At 45.9% G+C, this 20,150-nt stretch overlaps 1 protein-coding gene across 1 annotated transcript; it reads right to left on the reverse strand.

Moving 5' to 3' along the window:
• Positions 1–5: 5 nt before the first annotated feature.
• Positions 6–16,753, reverse strand: msh6 (mutS homolog 6 (E. coli)). Its single transcript, XM_073050629.1, has 10 exons — positions 16,435–16,753; positions 15,200–15,402; positions 10,921–11,114; positions 6,460–8,989; positions 3,986–4,266; positions 3,246–3,363; positions 2,534–2,623; positions 1,020–1,174; positions 233–432; positions 6–147 (listed from the first exon to the last, which is right to left on the reverse strand). The coding sequence occupies exons 1-10, from the start codon at positions 16,701–16,703 to the stop codon at positions 66–68; spliced, it is 4,122 nt and encodes a 1,373-aa protein (XP_072906730.1). The 5' UTR covers positions 16,704–16,753; the 3' UTR covers positions 6–65.
• Positions 16,754–20,150: the final 3,397 nt, after the last annotated feature.

A 20,150-nucleotide genomic window follows, 5' to 3' on the forward strand; every position in this document is an offset into this window, starting at 1 on the left:
GAGTCTTATTTTTAAAATAAGCTTTTATTAGAACAATTTTAAATCATGCCTGAATTTATCTGGGTTCAGAGTTCAGCAATCATCTTCAATACTCTCTGTAGCTTGAGATGATTAACATTTGGGTCTTCCACCAAAAAGCATATTTCCCTGTAGAAGCAAAGAAAGATTAACATTGAAAAGTACGAAGTTTTTAAAACCAGCTTCCATAACCTGTTATCACCCATATACTTACTTGAAGAGTCGCAAGGAAATAGTAGTCTTCTCAAATTCTTCAGCTTTCTTGTGTCCTTTCTGAATTATTTCCTCAGGAATATCTGCTAGTCTTGCTGCATTAAATCCATAACTTTTTGGACAGGCTCCTTCAATAAACTTGTAGAGGAATGTGATAGTTTCCTGGCTTGGATCTTCACACTCATTCTCAACCATACAAGCCTACAAAGAGTTCACAATAGGGTACATTAGATCCTTTCACATTTATAAAACATTTGATACACAACACACCTTGTTACATAAGATTCCACTCAACTTGCTCGGTGGGCTACCCAGATTTTTAGGACCTGCCACATCATTAATCTCCTTGAGGAAAGGAAATCTGTCATCCATGGTCTGAACTACTGTGTATGTAATTCCAAATTCAAAGCAAGCACAATGGTTGAGTCCCCTACACCCAAACAGGTCAATTTGAAGCAAGCAATAAAAATTGGCCTTGCTAGTGAGATCCACATCTCCCAAGTGAACAAAGATGCAATAACATCATTTCTATAATCTAATCCTTATGAAACAAGGCAGTTATGAGACACACCAATAGGTTTGCAACACTTGTGCTATTTGGGCAGCAAAATTGAAAATACTTGTAGTCTTTCAGAATTGTTTGTGCAAGTGATGAAAGCTTGAGAAATTATGTTACAGGCAAATAAGATTTATCAGAGCCACGATTTAGACTAGATGGCATCCTATTTTGTGTACATGAAATTTACAAGATCAAAGCTTCTGCCATCTTTGCAGAGTGATACACTTACCATATGTCCTAAACTGACTGCGGAGGAATGAGAGAAATCTTCCACAAGGGAATGGTAGTGTGTTGAGAATAGAGTGCGGCACTTGGTATTTTCAGCAAGCTCTTTTACCACTGCACTAGCTATTGCAGTGCCATCATATGTTGCTGTACCACGGCCTGGGAAGGAAAAAAAGACAACTCAAACAAAAATGAAAGGAAAATAAGACTTCAAGTTTTACAGCCAAACCAGCGTGTATAAATCAACAAAGTTTAGGCAATTTTAATTTGCCAAGTTAATATAAGATGAAGTAAGGTGCCTGTACAGCAATACAATCTTGTCTTAGAAAAATGTGTTTCTAGTGAGGCAAGGATTTTGCAAGGGTGGGCTGAAGGTATCTATTTCAGATACTTTAAACCCTAATGTAAGCAATCTACAAATAAACCCGTAAAAATCTTGGACAACTTAAGAAAAACTACAAATCAAGATAACTTCTGCACATCTTTTGTAAGATAGAGGCTTACCAAAGAAAATACAGCTGACATGTATAATAAAGGTTCACATGATGAAATGAACAATGTCAAGAGATATGAATTTAACTTAGGCACAGAAAACGAAGTGTCCTCAGGCTGGATTTTTAAAAAAAATCATGACATTCCCCAATAACACAGCTCTATCAGATCTTACAAAACTTGGAAGTAAATCTGACTTCAAGAGGACAGTTTGGTGAAATGTATGGACACACAACCACCAATTAACTTTAAATGGTACAATTTTACAGGGAGTGCAGGAAGAGGTACATCCACAAATTGAATTACTCAGGATCGTACACTCATAACTAAAGACAGTTCAAAAGCAACTTGTTACTTTGACCTTTTCACCTACAAACACAGGATCAGTTTTAGAGAGTACTTTAGAAAGGTCAAGGGAAAATAGTGAAATTACACATTTGAAGTGCATCTCACAGATATGCAAACAGCTCCATGACAAAAACTGCCCATCAATGATTTCTGAAATTTGCATACCCTTCTGTGTAGAATGAGGAATGGAATGAATATCCAACACCTTTGACAAATTCAACATGTTCTAAAAGCAAATCCCAACTAATACTGAATAAATGGCAGCCAAATTATACAAGAAAATCCCACAAAAGGAGATTCATGAGCACGTTATCTACATCAGAGCAGTGAATCTATGATCCATGGAGCAGAGACTGCTGAGGGGGGACCTGAGCAGTCAATGGAATCACTGACACCAAATTCATCCCAGTATCAAAATCCTGGGTGTCACCATGACCGGGAACTAAACTGGAGCAGCCATGCAAGTAATGTGGCTGCAACACTAGGTCAAAGGTTGGGTATCCTGTGGCCAGTGAGTCAGCAGTGCCATGGAACAGTCTCTGAAATGCACACACTTGCCCGCAGGAGCTCAACACCATCCAGCTCAAAGTACATACATTGCTCACAACGTACATCAACTACTGACAAACACGCACAAAGCCCCAGTAAGACACACACAGCAGCCAATCTAGGCATTACCCAATTCGTCCAAAAGCACGAGGGAATGCCGAGTTGCATGTTGGAGGATGCTGGACGTTTCACTGAGCTCCACAAAGAAGGTGCTTTCACCTGCAAAAGAGACAGTTCAAAACATTTCAACACCCAACCTCAAGGCATCTGTTGTAGATCAATGCATTTCCCTTCATTCCTTAGTAAATTGTGATGGGGATAGTTAAATAGACCCACATCAGCTGGCAAAAGATACAAGAACTCCATCCCAGCAAATGCACAAACTACTCAAACTCAAATTGAAGTAATCCTTATATATTTTCTCTAAATATGAGTCACAACCATGTTGCCTCTACAAGAAAATCATTGTGAGCTAGCAATACATTCTTGTCACTAACTGAATATTCTGGACCTGAGGTTCATAGACCTCAACGTCTTTGACACCCAGAGAGGAACTTGCCACCAAAGCTCTCACCACTTAAGCTCTATGAATAAGAGCTCATGTGTTTAAGTTGCTTAAATAGTTTATTGGCCAAAGCAGCAGCTCCAATCTTCCTTATCCACTGCTGCTTGTACACAGAGCTCCACAAACCAGGAGCATTGCAATAAATGTTTGATGGTGCAGAATTCCACTGAACCTGATGGAAACTCTGACTGGAAAAGCTCTGCATTTTAAAAAAATAATAAATGTCATTAAGTGGGAAGAAACATCCATGCTTTGTTAATAATATTCTTTTCTTACCCGACATAATTCTATCTGAGGCTCCAAGGCGAGTGAAGACTCTGTCCACTGGGTTAAATTTGCAGCTTTCAGCAGGTACGTAGCACCCCAGTTGAGCCATGATCACCAATAAGCCAACCTGACAAAACCAACCACAGGTTTCTATGTGTAGTTTCACAGGCTCCACTCATACCTCCAGTTCATGTTGCATTCAATCATTCAACCCAACACCCTCCTACTGCATCCTTCCATGCTCACTGCAATCCTGGTATTCCCTGGATAGTGCAGTGCAGTACCGGATTACGGGAGGTGCTGTTTATGGATGTGTGACATCCCATGATTACAGAGAGTGCGGAAGCAGTCCCATTGTCAGTATTTGCTTCCTTAACCAAATCCACGCAAAGATTATCAACCCAAAACATTAACACTGCTTGGCTCTACAAAGTAGCTGTCTGCCCTCGCAAGTATTTTCAGCAAGTTAGATTAAGCAGCCTCTGCAGTGATTTGCTTTGGGAATGCCCAGGCATATATCTTGCTGTTTATTGTGCACTTTAGATTTCCTGCATGGTAGCGGCATACTTTGAGAAGATACTGTGCAAAAGGGATGTGAATGGTGCTACACAAACTATGTAAATAGCACCACATTCTGAAGGGTCCCAGTCTGAAACATCAACTGATTATTTCTCTCCATAGATGCTGCCTGACTGGCTGAGTTTCTCCAGCATTCAGCGTAGTATTCTGCTGCCAAATCTCCCTCTTACCTGTCTCATGAGTGTGGATTTACCACCCATATTTGGCCCTGTCACAAGCAAGCAGGAAGCCTGTTGGTTACTGCGACCATTTTCTAAACCTTCAACATCCTCACAGCCAATCACCACATCGTTCGGGATGAAATCGCCCAGGAAGGTTTTTAAGATGCATGGATGTCGCGAGCCTCTAAGCTCCAGGAATGGCCGGGCTTCGCTGCTGACGAACGTTACGACGGGTCTGCACATGGGCCCCTCGCCACTCTGACTGTAGTGTGTTAGACTGAGCAAGACATCTGCAAGAGGAATGAGGAGAGTTAGCAGTTCAAAGGTCTATGAAATGCACCAGCTGCAGAAGAGGTTTGAATCTTCCAGTATTTGGCAAATCATTTTTGAGAAGTATTTTAGTCAAGGGTTGGTAGAAATTTTGAATATGCGACTTAAGTTGCATCAGACAGGAGAAAATGGATTGCGATACCATTCAAATGACTGAGCAATTCTTTGAACTCCTCCCTCACCCACCTCAAGTTCAGTGAGGGTAGTAACTCACATCATAAGTCCCACCTTAGAGTAATGCAAATGTGAGCCAACCTCAAAACTGATGATTCTCACAAGCGGTTTGCAAGAGGCCCATTACTTGAGCTCTGGGGCAAATACCCTGGGCAGAGGAAGCAACAAGGTGGTCTCACCAAAAGAGTTTACAGCAGAGGCGGTTTGAGGTTTTGAGCAGGAAGCTGTAGCTTGGATAGGTAACAAAAAGACTCACCATAATATGGGCATCTCTTTGCAAGTTCAGGACTATGTGGTGCATGCAACACATTCCCGGCCATTGTATTATCACCAGCTGGTAGGTTGACATGCAAAGGTTGGGACAAGTACAAAAAAAAATGTTCTGAAGGCTCTGCAGCCAGGTCCCTTGCAAAAGCTCGGGCACTGTTGTGGTCTGAAAACAAGCAGGGTGGTTATTTGCGGTGGCCATCATTAGAGAATATATCTTGACCCAGAACAACTATGGTTCGGCAATTTGGATTAACTTCACTGATTCACAGCCAGATATCAACAATAACTGGACCGTACACCAACAGAATCACGGCAAGTCATCTGGTGGAGCTGTCACTCATCTTACAAAGAGACGCCCCCATATTTTGATGAGCCTTTACCTTGCCTATCCAACCCACAGCTTCCTGTTCCCAAGCAATTTGAAAACTCTTCAAACCATTCAAGGAGCTGAAACAAATTGGGTTTGGAGAAGTTTGGCTAATGAAATACTCGGTGCAGACAGGATGGCAGAGCATCGGAAAACATTATCACAGTTACCCTAAAAATGTGACTGATAGACAGGGTACCACTGCACTGATGGGAGATTGTAAATCAATCAAACTGTAATAGAATAACTTCCTGTTTCAAAACAAAGATTTTCAATTAATATAATACGAAAGACAAATAACCAACTGTAGTTACTTTTGTATCTTAATTCAAGTGATGAAAATCGAGGCATGATAACTACTTCCCTGGTTAGCCAATATGTAGTCTAGGGCTCAGCACTGGAATCTCCAAGGCTTCTACATTTTTGGATGGCAGGTGTTAGCAATAAAATGATGTTATTTACACCACCTCCTGTGTAATCCTTTGTCATTTAATCTCTTCTATCTTCTAGCACCTTACCAATCTTTGGTATTAACCATAATCAAAGACCTCACCCGTCCCAGACATTCTTCCTTCTCCACTCTCCCACCAGGAGGAAGATTCAAAAGCATGGAGGCACGTACAAGGATAGCTTCTATCCTGTTGTTATCCAGCCAACGGATGGTCCTCGAGTAAAATAAAATGGATTCTTGACCTCACAATCCATCTTGTCGTGATCTTGCCTTTCAGGTTTACTCTCTGTAGCTGTTATCTTTATTCTGCATTGTTACTGTGTTACCTTGTTCTATCTCAATGTTCGTGTAATGTTTGATTTGCATGAACAGTATGCAAGACAAACTTTTTACTGAATCTTGGTAGATATAACAAACAACAATACTGTCCTCCTCCCTTCCCGCTGCCCCCTGAACTGGCTTAAAACCTGCTCCATCTCCAACTCTCTACAGTTCTGATGAATGGTTCCAGAAATGTTAAATCTATGAGGCTTGGACCTTCAAAGACAATTCTCCTCTCCTAATGAGCCAACTGGCACTCACGGATTTATAAATTTTAAAAAGAGCTTGTATTAAAGAGCCGTTCCAACAGATCTGCCTCAGCTGGTGGAACAGCCCACAATGAGGGGTAAGAAGCTGCTGCTGAGGCAGTCTGCCAGCCGGTTTAATCAGAAGCAAGAGAGAGTGGTACCCAATAACAACAACTGGTGACGCACCCCGCACCCCCACTTCAGATGGGAGAGGACAAAAGATGTTTCCTCCTACAGCTCTCACACCTTAGGCCTCCCACGCTCATCCCAAGGAGAGTTTGTAAAGGCAATATTCAAACGCCCCAGCCAACACTCGACTCACCAAGAACGGCGACGCAGTCCACGGCTGCCTGCCAGTCTTTGTAGTTTCTGTCAAAGTTGTAGAAGAGCCTCCTCATGCAGTCCTGGAGGGCAGCATCCCGCCTGTCCTCGGCATTGCTCATTGTGTCCAACAGCTTCTCGATGGCTTTGGTCCAGTAACGCTTGAAGCCCTTCTTGGTGGATTTCAGCTCGTACTCCTCGGGCACGTGGCGGTCGGCCACGGCTTCTGGAACCTCCAGCTGGTAGCGGTTCCTGCCCGTGCCCCAGTACACCACGGCGCGGCACCCCAGCCTCTTGCGCTGCTTTTCCAGGTACTCCCGGAGGCTAGCGTCAGTCTCCTTGATATCAGCCAGTGCCTGATCGTAGTCCGGATCAAAGCCAGACTTGGGCGTAATCACTCCAGTGTTTTTCGCCTTCTGGTGATCAAAGGCCGTGTCCCACCTCTTCAGCTCGGCCGACAAGTCCGGGAAGAGGCCTTCGGAGCCACTACCCTTCAGGCTCAGCACCTGCCTCAATAGCTTGGATTTGAAGCCGTCCACGGACGATTCCATGACCTGCAGCACCTCCTGGAAGATTTTGAAACCCTCCAAGGCAGAGAGGAAGTCAGTAATCTTCTTCTTGCTGTACGTAGTCTCCTCATACAACACCGCCCGGCTGTCGGGATGGTCCTTGCTCTTCAGAGGCGAGCCGATGCTGTGAATCCGGCTCAGGAGCCGTTCCAGGTCGGGCACCTTTCTCAGCAGCTCCAGCACCTCAGTCACCTTGTCTGGCACTGCCATCAGGTCCTCGATGGCGTTCAGGCGGTCATCAATGGCCGGGGGGTGGCAGAGGGGGGCACAGAGCCACTGCTTCAGGAGGCGCTTGCCAAAGTAGGTGCAGCAGCCGTCCAGCTGCTCGAGCAGGGTGCCCTCCCTCGTGCCTGTGGTGCTGTTGCGCAGGACCTCCAGGTTGGTGAGGGTGACCCCGTCCAGGACCAGCCGCCGTCCGCTCCAGGCCTGCCCCGGCGGCCCCTGGGCCCCCACGTCCACTGGCACGTACTCCTCGAAGTTGCCCATGGACAGGAGCTCCTGGTCGACCAAGCACTTCTTCAGGTAGAACACGCAGGCGCCGAGAGCCGACAAGGCCAGCTCCCGCCCTTCTGCCGGGGTCAGGCCCAGTGCGTCTGACTCCGCCACCATCCCCCGGATGGCCGACGGCAAGGTGGCGCCCGGCTCCTCGCTGAAGTAGCCCTCCTCCGCCAGCACCTTCAGGGTCTTGGCGGCATCCCAGAACTGGGAGCCGGCCTGCAGCGTCTCCTGCGCGGCAGAGAGGAGGCAGCCTTTCAGCACCCTCCTGGTCTCCATCGAGGGGTTGCCCCTCTCGGTCAGCACCTGCACCGGGGCGTGGTGGGCCACCAGCATCCGCAGCCTGGAGCAATGGCGGTCGTCCTGGAACTGACCCAGCCGGAACCTGCCGACAGAGGTGTCGACGAAGCAGACGCCGTAGGAGCGGGGGTGGCCCGGTGAGTCGGCGTTCGCCGCCTCCCGCAGGCACAGGAGGTACTTGCTGCTGCCCTCCGAGGGGCTGCCGTCCAGGACACTGTACGTCTGCGTCCCCTGCGTGATAACCCGGCACACCTCCCGCCGCACCACACGGTCGAACTTGGTGGGGTGCGCCATCGACCTGCAACGCGCCTCCATCATCTCGGGCGTCTCCGTCTGCTCCACCCGCGCCACCTTGTACCCCTTCTGGACCATCGCGTCGGAGAAGCGGCCAAAAGCGATTTCGGGGAAACCGGAGTGAGCCCAAGTGCCCTTCATGTACATCAGGCCCAGCTCGTTGACGGCTGTGACGGCATCCATATGGTAGAGCTCGTAAAACTTGCCGACCTTGTAGAAGATCACAGTGTCCAGCATCTGGGACTTGAGCTCCCACCACCTCCGCATGCCGGGCGTGCACTTGCTCACGAAGTCGTCTGGCACGTACAGCGAGGAGGGGTCGTAATCAGGGTGGTCTTCCCTTCGCCTCGCCGCGTCCTTCCTCTTGCCCGCTTTCAGCCACTCGAGCTTCTCGTGGTCCCACACGGTCGCGGTAGAGGCACCGCCCAGGCCACCTCCACTGGACTGGCACTCGAAGGTCTCTGGAGCAGAGAACGCCGACAGCTTGGACTTGGTGCCCGAGGACACCGCGGCCGGTCTCTTTGGAGCTTCCGGGGGAGAACGAGACGGAGTCTTCACGGCGGCTGAAGTCGTGCTGCATTTGCGCTTGAAGGGAGTCTTTACTGGACTCTCAGGATCGGTGTCCGTTTCGGGCTCACTGATGTCGTTCTCATCGACGCCACTGCTGCACTCATCGCTGCTCCCCTCCTGCTGGTCCGGTTTAAACTCTTCCTCTGAGCTTTCAACATCACTGTCCGACTCAACCACAATCCGCCTCCTTTTGGCCTTGACACAGGCCAAACGTGTCGCCCGTGACGGCCGTTTATTTGCTTTATTCTCATCTTCGCTGTTATTCTCTTTGTCCTCCTCGCTTGCTATGGACGGACCATCGACCTAGAAAGCAAGACTACAAATTTACTTGATCTTCTGACTATCCCAAACAGACAAAAAGCTGGGATTTGTCTACTGCTGCCAAAAGTCCCTTAGGCTCGATCAGCTGTGTCAACTGAGACGCCCATCTGTATGAATCCCATAGCCTTCCACTCTTTTCCTATCCGCATCTAAATATTTTAATTTTGAAAAGCACTGTGATTATACCCAAGTCTACCACCTTCTCTGGTAGCTTATTTCATATACCCACTCTGTGGAGGGAAAAAAAATTTGCTGTCCTTTAAATAGTTCCCCTCTCACCTTAAACCTACGTTCCCTGGTTTTAGATTCCCCTCCCTGGAATCCCATGCGCTCCACTGTCTGGACAAGTGGGTACATCAAAACCCTTGCCAAAGAGGAGTCCTCGTGCAAGACTCCCAGAAGGTTAATTTACAGGCTGAGTCTGTGGTACAGAAGGCAAATGCAATGTTGGCATGAGTTCAAGGGGAACAGAATATAAAAGCAAGGAGATAATACTGAGCCCTTATAAGACTAGTCAGGCCCCATATTTTAGAAAGTATGTGTTGTCATTGGAGAGAGTCCACAGGAGGGTCACAAGGATGATTCTGGGAATGAAGGGGTTAACATATGAGGAGCGTTTGGCAGCTTTGTGCCTGTAATCACTGGAATTTAGAAGAGTGTGGGGATCTCATTGAAACCTACCAAATGTAGAAAGGACTAGATAGGGTGGAATTTTCCTGTGGTGGGGGTATCCAGAACCAAAGGGCAGCCTCAAAATTGAGGGGCGACCCTTTAGAACAGAGGTAAGAGGATTTTTTTTAATCCAGAGAGTAGTGAATCTGTGCAATGCTGTGCCACAGACTGAGGCAGTGGCCAAGTCTGTGGGTATATTTAAGGTGGAAGTTGGTTGTTTCCTGATTGGTCAGGGTAACAGAGGATATGGCGAGAAGGCAAGTGTATGGGGTTGAATGGGATCTGGGATCAGCCATGATGGAGCAGACTCGATGGGCTGAATGGCCTGATCCTGCACCTATGCCTCATGGTCTTATACCACATGGTTCACCCCTCCAGTTTGCAAGGGTTCCTCCACAGATATTTCCAGCCATTCAGTAGCTGCCCATCACCAAGGTTCCCACTCTCGCAGGGCTCTAGGTTTAAAAACACTTCCTAGGTACATTTAATAAATACAGCAGGGCACCACGGTAGTGTAGCAGTTAGCACGACGACAACGGAGCCAGGGATTCTGGAATTCAGAGCTCAATTCCGGTGCCATTCTGCAGCCAGTCTGCGCGTTTCCCTGCGGAATGCGTGGGTTTTCCCTGGAATCTCCCCCCTCGGTCCAAAGGTGTACCAGTTAATAGGTCATTGGAAATTTACCCACGATTAGTCTAGGGGTCATCATGTTTATCGGGGGATTGCCAGGGTGGCATGGCTTGAAGAACTGGAGGGGCCCACTCCACTGTGTATCACTAAATAACCAAAAAGAAACCCCACCTGGACCCTTCTCATTAATACTGGAAAACCTGACAGTATTATAATTTTATTACTTTTACACCCTATTGTTATTTGCCTACATACCTGCTCTTCCAAATCCTACCGACTATTTAGAAGGCTATCTAATCCCAGAGTGATCATACTCTTCCTTTTACTGTAAACTTCGATGGTCCTCCAGCAGACCCTCTCCACCCAACCCCAATTCCACTCTTATGCTCTTTTTCAGTGGTGCAACACTCCTTCACACCCCCACCCAAAAGTCCCATCACCCAGGAGCACCGAGTTTCCCGCAGCAACTTCCGTGCTTGCACAGTATTGCAAACCCACCTGCTGACTAATGCTCCGAGATCGCTCTTACCTGAATGACTCCCTGCATTAAAACAAACGCAGCCCCCATAGGAACCATTGTTCACACACTTGTGAATGGCTCATTCACCTACCTCCATTTTTTCACCTTCATCGTCATCATCACTGTCTTCATCTTCTGGCTCAGAAGGTTCAGTGCACACTGCCAATTCTAAACGCTTCTCTCTCGGTTTCCGAAGGGCGTTATCTGCATCAACAATTGCCCTGCGGATTTCAGGCTTTCCACTAAAGTAGACACCACCTCTCTGAGCCTCTTTACAATCAGAACCTGCAAGTTCAAAAGATCTTTCACAGTAAACCGTCCAGCAACTTGTCGGCCATGAGAGATGGGAGCAGAATTAGGCCACTTGGCCCATCGAGTCTTCTCCGTCATTTCATCAAGGCTGATCTACATTCTCTCCCAACCCCATTCTCCAACCTTCCTTCCATGCCTTGACTAATCAAGAACCTATCAACCTCTGCTTCAAATGTACCAAATGACTTGGCCTCCACAGCCACCTGTGGCAGTGAATTCCAGATAAACCACCCTCCAGCTAAAGAAATTCCTCATCTTCATTCTAAATGGACTGGCAGCTCAATGTTCCAGCGTTCCACTGTTTTAGATGTGATAGATTGGAGGGATTAAGGGCGGGGTGTGGCATTACTAGTCAGGGAAAATGTCACACAGGAACAAGGTCGCTGTGCTTGATAATTCAACAAGTTTTCAAAGTAAGCAGGGTTAACCGTACCACGATAGATCTTGCAGACAAATGTTTTGAAAGCAACATACAGGTTTCCCCCACTATCCGAAGGTAGAGCATTCCTATGAAACTGTTTGTAATCCAAAATGTCGTAAAGTGAAGAAGCAATTACTATTAATTTATATGGGAAAAATTTTTAGAGCATTCCCAGATCCAAAAAAAACCTACCAAATCATATCAAATAACACATAAAACCTAAAATTACACTAACATATAGTCAAAGCAGGAATGATATGATAACTTTACACCCTATATAAAGTAGAAATATTGTAGGTACGTTATAGTTTCACTTATCAAACTTGGGAAGGCAGCGAGCCAGAATCGATTTGGAGAAGAAAAAAATCAGCACATACACGCATACGCAAACAACTGCCCGCACAAGGTTTCATGGTCATTGTAGTCTTTCTTGGGGTAAACACACATATGAAGCGGGCGTCTTTTTTCGTGAAAGTGAAACTCCTCTTTGGTTCGTGAAAACAGGTACTAATGCAAGTCTTTCGTAACAGCGAGTTGTCATAAAGCGAACATTTGAAAAGCGGGGGCCACCTGTACTACAGGAGGAGAAGCAAAGACCAGAAACGCCAGAGAAAGAGGCAGGTGAGGCAAGGTGCAATGTGTGGATTTCTGAATCAGTCAGTTATGGCAATGTTGTGGGGAGGAGTTCAAGAACAGCAGTGTGGAAAAACAGGTGAAAGTGGATAGTGTTGTTAATTGGCCACAAACAAGACAAGGCCATGGGGCTTCTTGATAAAATTTTAATTGACTCATGACCCTAATCCCCCACCACCTCTCATAGCCAATATATATCCCTTAACACCCCTAGTTATCCAACTTAGATGTCTAATACCAGAGGGCTTGCACTGAACGAGAGAGGGGGTAGGTTCAAAGGGGATTAAGAGGGGCAAGTTCTTTTTTAAAACTGAGAATCATGGATGCCTGGAATGCGCTGCCTGGTATGGTGGTAGAAGTGGATAGGGATATGGATGCAAGGAAGAAGAGAGATATGGACATGGTGTAGGTAGGAAGGATAAGTGTTTGGGTGTTTTTGATTCGCTTTTTAGCTGGTTTTACACAACCTCGTCAGCCAAATAGCCTATTCCTGTGCTGTACTTTCTATGTTCTAGATTAATTAACACAACATCAGCTGTTAATCACAGAATCACAAGCTTCACCTCCGAAGTTACCAACAGCACAGCTCAGGGTGCACTTGAACTTCAGCTCACAGCTCAGGTTTGATGCACACTCTGGCGCTCTCCCTGTGGAGTCTGCACGTTCACCCCGTGACTGTGTGGCTTTTCCAGTTCCTCCCATATCCCAAGCTTTGGACGAGGTAGAGATCTGAGCAGAAGTCTCAGTCACGTATACATAGCCAGGGTACTCAAGACTTCAGCAGAGTACTGCAGTAATCTTACTGTACTGCTCCCACAAAAACAAATCTCATCGCTCACATATGTGAGTGATGATAAGCCTGATCCTGAATTGTGGACTGAGAGTAGGAAGGGGACCGGGAGAGGGGAATCGTGGTTGGGAAAAGGGGAAAGGAGAGGGGAGGAAGTGTGGAGCACCAGAGAGATATTCTGCAATGATCAATTGCTTGGAATCAAATGACCTTGCCTGGCGTCTCAGGGCTGGGTGTGTCTGAACCAGTGCCAAACCCACCCGGCACTCCTCCTCTGCCACCTGTCCCACACCCCTCCACTCTCACTATCCCCAACATTTTTGCTCCTGCCAGATTTACAAACATGCTCTCCGCTCAACGTTAACAAATACAGTACTGAAGAAAAGTCTTAAGCACCCTATGCGTCGAAGACTTTTGCACGGTACTGTGTGGGGCAACAAAAACACCAGGGCATGTTTTTGGGCATGGAGAGTATCTTTACAGGGAAATAAGGGGGAATTACATGAGCCCAATGAAGCAAATGGCCTCCTTTTAGACCATGAGACACAGCAGCAGAATCTGGTCCATTGAGTCTGATCAGCCATTCATCATGGCTGATCTTTTCTTTCCCCTCCTTGGCCTTCTCCCCATTGGCTTTGATGCCTTGGCCAATCAAGAACCTGTCAATCTCTGCATTAAATAGACTCAACATCTGCCTTTGGTATTAAATTCTACAAATTCGTAGTGATATTAACAAAATTACCTACTCAGCACTCTCTCCAAGGCCAATACACCCTTTAGATAATGCCAAGAAATGCACAGGTGTGATCCAACTGGATCTTTTACCACACTTCCACTCCCCTAGACACAAGTCAGCACTTCATTAACCTCAAATCCATTTCAGCACAAGATCACCAAGCCTGCTTTGACCGTCGTGCAGCTTTACACCAGTTGGACAGCATTGGATATTTGGAATTCAAAGCACAGCACAGACTGCACTGTCTGGACACTGGAGAATGGGATCAGAGGTCTGATGCTAAGCTGGCAGTTCTACATCATCAGCAGTTGAACCATGGTGCAGGAACAGCTGTCGAATCAAGTTAGCAAAATGATTTGCACCAATCTCTTGTAAAAGCTATTTTCAAAAAAAAACCATCAACTAGGATAAACAATTAAGGCAATTTTGCCTACATTACCCACATCCTGAGAACATGCAGGAGGGAAACAATGTGCAAACAGGGCACTGTTGGCATAATATTCATAACTGCATACTGGTAACTCATTTCTATCAAAGGGTACTAAATGAGCAGTCAGATCAAAGCATGCATTAAGGGTTGAGGAACCTCTGAACTCACTGTTTAGGAAATTTTCAACTGCAAACTACTCCAATTAAAAAGTAGTTCTGTCATGGCTAAACTACCAAGGGGTTAATGCAACCAGAAACTAGCACCAATTTTTCAAAACAATATGGATGCTACTATCAGTCAGTTCAAAGGAAGATTCTGGGTTAAGACAAAGACTATAGATTTAAACAGTCTACAAAATCCAAACAGTTGAATGCTCATAAAGAATCTCCGGGTCGTAGATATGCGCTCTGACAATAAATCTTACTTTGAACATGATCACACAGTATGTGTACACAAGCTTGAACAAGTAACTCAACAATCCTACACACGGACACATTACCAGAAGGCGCTCAAACATGATAAACAAATGCCAGTGGAAATGTGAACTTCAGATCTTGCAGCGTAGCAAAGATCCTACATTACTCTACACGAATTGGCAGGTAATCCATACCCTGGGAAGTTCTCAGCAATTGACTATTTAAAGTCGAGAATAGAAGAAAATATCACAAAACAGCAAGCTGATACTTTCAAAGAACCCAGCGCATATAAACCCTTATTAACATCTGTGGTAAACTATGTATACCTGTCTGGACACGCCCCTCTGCTGACTGCTCCTGTGGCTCCTCCCACAGACCCCTGTATAAAGGCAATTGGAGGCACTGCTCCCCCCTCAGTCTCCGAGATGCTGTGCTCCGTTTTGCTGCTAATAAAAGCCTATCGTTCGCCTCCCGTCTCTGAGAGTTATTGATGGTGCATCAACATCCAAACTGAAATACCTCAAACTCATTTATCAAAGGACAGTTCTACCTTGCAGTTTGGGCTGTGTCTGACGTCATGTCCCAGCAATGAAACCTCCAGAGAAGTAGGCATTGTGTGTCCTGGCTCTTACCTGTGTACATCTTTACGTACTTCACACTGACCCAGCCTCTTGTTGGAGGTTGATCGAAGAACTGGACATGAATACGAAGAGACTTCCCTTTTCCTCTGAGGTGCTCCTTGGTAGTGGGATGATTATAAACTAGACTTGGCCACCATGGATAGCCTTCCATCTTGGCCCACACTAGATCGCCAGGTGTAAAATCACATGTTTGACTGCAAGTTAACAGGACGATAGACAGACATTAATTACCCTTTGTACAACTGGCTTTTCTTTTGCCAATATTTTCAAACCGCAGCTGCGGGCTGTAAATTTGTCCACATTGCCGAACTCTAGTCAAAGTTGCTGCACCAAAACACTACCCCAGATTACATTTTATACAACACGAGACTCACAATCTCAATACCCCAGTTACTACACCAATAGGTTTCAGGTCTCCGGGCACCAAAACCTCAAGAAGGCAACATCCAAAGATCCCCCCCCCCCCCCCCAAATGCAGGTCACCTTATCCGCTCACAATTGGAGGTACATTAGTCCCACAACACCAGGTTCAAGAACAGGTACTTCATTTCAGCTACTGGTTCTTGAACTAAACGGCCAAACCTTCATCACGGCAGATTAACAACACTGACCACTTCGGTTATTTTACACTGGAAAATTAGACTTTGTTGGTTTTGCTCTAATAGTGTCCGTTATTGTAAAAAAAAAGTCTACGATTTATGTTATTCTTGAGGATGCTGTTTAGTGGAACGCGCTTTCGCTGTTGCTGTAAATAATCTTTTCATTGCATTCACGTACTTTGCACAAGACGGTGACCGTACAGAGCACATCATAAACATCACGAGCCACGAGGTAAACGCAAAAATACAAGGACTTTCTATTTCTGCTATCTTCCAAAACGTGTCAATACTGCCATCCACATGGCTTTACAAACAAAATGAGATGGCTCTCCCAGTTATCCCCTTCTCCAAAGGCTTATTACCATACCAGGTAGCCTACAATACCACTGGGTGACATGAAGTTTGTAGCCGTTTCCTGGACCAATAATAAACGCACGCATGGAAAATAAAATCACAACCAGCCCATGTTTTGCAAAGCTCGCCAAGCCGCTCAAGGCTGCCAGCGGCCTCCTAGGCCTCCGTCTGTTCCCTGCTACTGAGCCGGTCACAGACCAACCACCTCCCTCCCTCCCAAATTCCCATAGAAAGCTCTATGCCTACTGCCCAAACCGGAACTCCAGGCCTTACCTCAGGGTGGTCGTCCGGGGACTCGCCGCCTGTTTGTGGGCTGCTTTCGCTTCCCTAGTGAAGAAAGGGCTGGAGGAGGCAGTAGTCCGGAGCTTCTTGGGCGGGCTCCGGCGGGTCTTGCCCGCTTCGCTGTCACTGTGCTTGACCACTTCCCGGTCATTACCGGCCTTCTTTGTGGGCGCTGTGATGATGTCGGGTCCCGACCCGCTCCGGGTGCTGAGTGGCGGAGACTTGGTAAAGAAGCTGAACAAGGTCCGCTGCTTGGCCATGGCCACCCGGTCCGGTCCCCAGTGCTGGCGGGAAAAAGGAACGTAGCATCAGAGGAAGGAACGCCGAATGTTGCCCCAGCCAATCAGCGATTAGCACCGCCCCCTTTTCTTGGGACCGGTGGGTCGGGCTGCCCTATGTTCCCGCGCAACCTGACTAACCAATGCCCCACTGAAGAGGTTTAAGAACGGAAGACGTTCGTTTATATTTCATTTTGAAATGCTTTAATATCATAGAATCACATCAGAGTTATGAAGGGAAGGAAACTATTAATCATGTGCCAATCGAAAAAGAGGCGCTCAGCCTAATCCCACCTTCTCACACTAACCATAGAGAAATATACTGCGCACGGAAACAGCCTGCTTCATTTTAACCCTTCATTTCTTATTTTTATTCTGCCACCTTCCAATTGTTTTCCACCAGATTTTACACTACTACAATTTACAGTAGCAGTTTTAATTACCAATCTGTATATCTTAGTAGTTGGGGAGAGAGGTGGTCATCGGTAGCTGCAACTTCCGTGCGGATAGCACCCAGGATCAGGATTGAACCCGCTGTTTTAGGCGCTGCGAGACGGCGACTCCACTAGCTGTGCCTTGGTTTCTTTTTGTATATCTGATGAAGGATTTTGCCACCTTTTGGATGCCAAAGAATTCTCATATCCTATGTTAACCTTTTACAAATAATTTATCATCTGCATCGACTATTTCATTGAGACATCTGCAGAGGGGCCCTTCAACCTGAGAGGTCCATGTCGACCACGGTGCCCACCCAGCTAGGCCCAATTTCCGGCATTCAGCCCATATTCCTCTAAGCTCCACTCCTCCTATCTATTCAAGCGCTTCCTAAATAATACCACCTACCTGCCTCAAGCATGCTTCTGGCAGTTTGTACCACATACTCACCACCCTCTGTGTGGAAAAGTTGCCCCCAGTGTTCCTTTTAAATTTTTCCCCTCTTACCCAAAATTAATGCCCTCTAGTTCTGGTTTCTTCTCTATGCTCCTGATAACTTAAACATTTCTATTAGGTTGCCCCCATTCTGCTATGTTCCAAGGAATAAAGATCAGGCCTGGCCAACCTCTCCCTAAAACTCAGGTCTAGTCCTGGCAGCATCCTTATAATTTTTTTTGCACTTTTAACCACGCCTTTCCTATAACAGGGTGACCAACATGTACTTTGTGGCCTCATCAAAGACTGGATCATACAGGGTGGAATGGACTGCCAGCTGGTGGAGCCCCACTACAGGTAGTCCAGCCTGCCAACCTATTGTTTCCTTTCCATCCATTAACCAAGTTTCAGTCAATGCTGGTACGTTACCCCACCCCAACCCCGGGGGCTCTTGTTCACCAACCTTCTACTTCGGAAAATCTAAAAGTACCACCACTACTGCTTCTCCCCCATCTGCGGTAGAAGCAACATGCTCAAGGAACTCTAAAAGTCAAATCCCACAGAACATAATCTTCTTGACAAACAGGAGAAAATCTGCAGACGCTGAAAATCCAAGCAACACACACAAGATGCTGGAGGAACTCAGCAGGCCAGGCAGCATCTATGGAAAAGAGTACAGTCGACGTATCGGGCCGAAACCTTTCAGCAGGACCTTAACCTTTTCTGACCTTAACTTCACTTTTTTCCCTCCTGTGCAACCCTTTCCCATTTACATCCATGGCACTTCTAATCCTCTCCACCACTTCAACTGTTTCCACTTAATCTGGCTTCTACCAGCAAATCTACATCATGGACTTGTAATCTCTGTAAGCTCTATCTCGAACTAGGATGGTCTGTGGACCATTTCAGATCTTACCCATTCTCTGCCCCCACAGCTCTCCTTACATTGAACAACATCTTCTACAGCTATCCATGAGCTTCCTGAATTTGCTGAAGAACAGGGTGGCAGCAGTCAAAAGGGCAGGGGAGAGTGATGGGACGGAAAAAAAAGCCCTGGGTTATCTTGTTGTCCATGATGCTTCTAGCATGTGGTTGCTAGTGAACACATCCTGGCAGAGTTTGACTTTGTCCGGTCAAACTTGATGGGGGGGGGGGGCACGATGAAGTACAGTGATGGCATTAAAAAGCATACTAGTGAGTTTTCTATATTATTAATGCAGAATGATGCATTAAGCCTATGGAGTATTTATAGTTACATATCTAATTGTAAATGATAGAAAACTTGGTCAATGTGGTATATAATATTCAATTTCTCCACCCAGGTCTGTGCTAATGTGCTCAGGATCTTGCTTAGAAATATACAATTATTTGTTTCCATGGAAACAGTTCATTATCTTCACACTTCTTGTTCTATTAAAAGTCATACTTGCATTTAAAGACAAAAAAAAAAATTGTGTTCAATGGAATTAGCGAAGTTATCAACAGTTCTACTAGTTAATTGACTTTATGGTGCTTTTTGTGACCTTGGGACAACCCAAATTGCTTGGCTTTGAAGCACAGTTGGCGATATTTCTGTAGGAATCCGGTACTGTGACGGGCTAGTTAGCTGTGATTTCACTTCTTGAATTGAAGTGCTATGAAATAAAAAATTGCTTGCATCTAGCATTTTAATTGTAATTGAAATGTCAACAGAAGTTGAATAGTTCTTCTTGAAAAACCATTCTTCAATATCAATAGATTTTGATGTCAGTTCTCTGTAGAGGGTGCTGTGACTCAGGAAATTGCCTGGCACTATCTGCCGGTGCATTGCCTACTGTAAAATGTGAAATTCATACAGTTAATTTCTTGAGCCGCTCTTCAGCATGGGTTCACATTTTCACCAAAAGCAGGCAATCTTCTTTCAGATCAATGTGATTATTGGCCTTCAGAAGATGCATGAATGCCCAACTCAAATATACCTGGGGAGATCTTGGCAGGAAAAGAAAACAAACTTGTTTTTTTTCTGATCTATTTTTAAGATCTTTTTGCCACCATGAGGACTTGCTAGATATCACAAATGTGGATTCCCTAGAAAAATGGTGGAGTAAGACCAGCTTCCACACTTTTCCCAGTGATCCTGTAACTGACCGGAAGAAAGACCTCTGGTCTAACTACGCTAGTCTGAACAAGTCAAGTCAAGTCACTTTTATTGTCATTTCAACCATAACTGCTGGTACAGTACATAGTAAAAATGAGACAACGTTTTTCAGGACCATGGTGTTACATGACACAGTACAAAAACTAGACTGAACTACGTAAAAAACAACACAGAGAAAAGTACACTAGACTACAGACCTACACAACGAGAAGCTCGTCATGAGGCATATCAAGACCCTGCTGCCCCCTCACTGGACCCCCTGCAGTTTGCTTACTGTCCCAACCGCTCAACAGACAACACCATTGCCATCATCCTCCATCTGGTGGCTAGCCCAGCCCAGCCCTGCCCAGCCTCTGAATTACATATTAGATGTTAAATTTAGAAGACTAATAGTCTTGAATCTCAGTTCTGTGATGAGAATC

This window comes from Hemitrygon akajei, chromosome 7 (assembly GCF_048418815.1).
Source record: "Hemitrygon akajei chromosome 7, sHemAka1.3, whole genome shotgun sequence".
Taxonomy (NCBI): domain Eukaryota; kingdom Metazoa; phylum Chordata; class Chondrichthyes; order Myliobatiformes; family Dasyatidae; genus Hemitrygon; species Hemitrygon akajei.

Coding starts and splice junctions, on each gene's coding strand:
- msh6 (XM_073050629.1), bottom strand. CDS start 16,703: ATGGCCAAGCAGCGGACCTTGTTCAGCTTCTTTACCAAGTCTCCGCCA. Junction 11,115..15,199: donor GTACGTAAAGATGTACACAG/GTAAGAGCCAGG, acceptor TTGAACTTGCAG/GTTCTGATTGTAAAGAGGCT. Junction 8,990..10,920: donor ATGAAGGTGAAAAAATGGAG/GTAGGTGAATGA, acceptor CTTGCTTTCTAG/GTCGATGGTCCGTCCATAGC.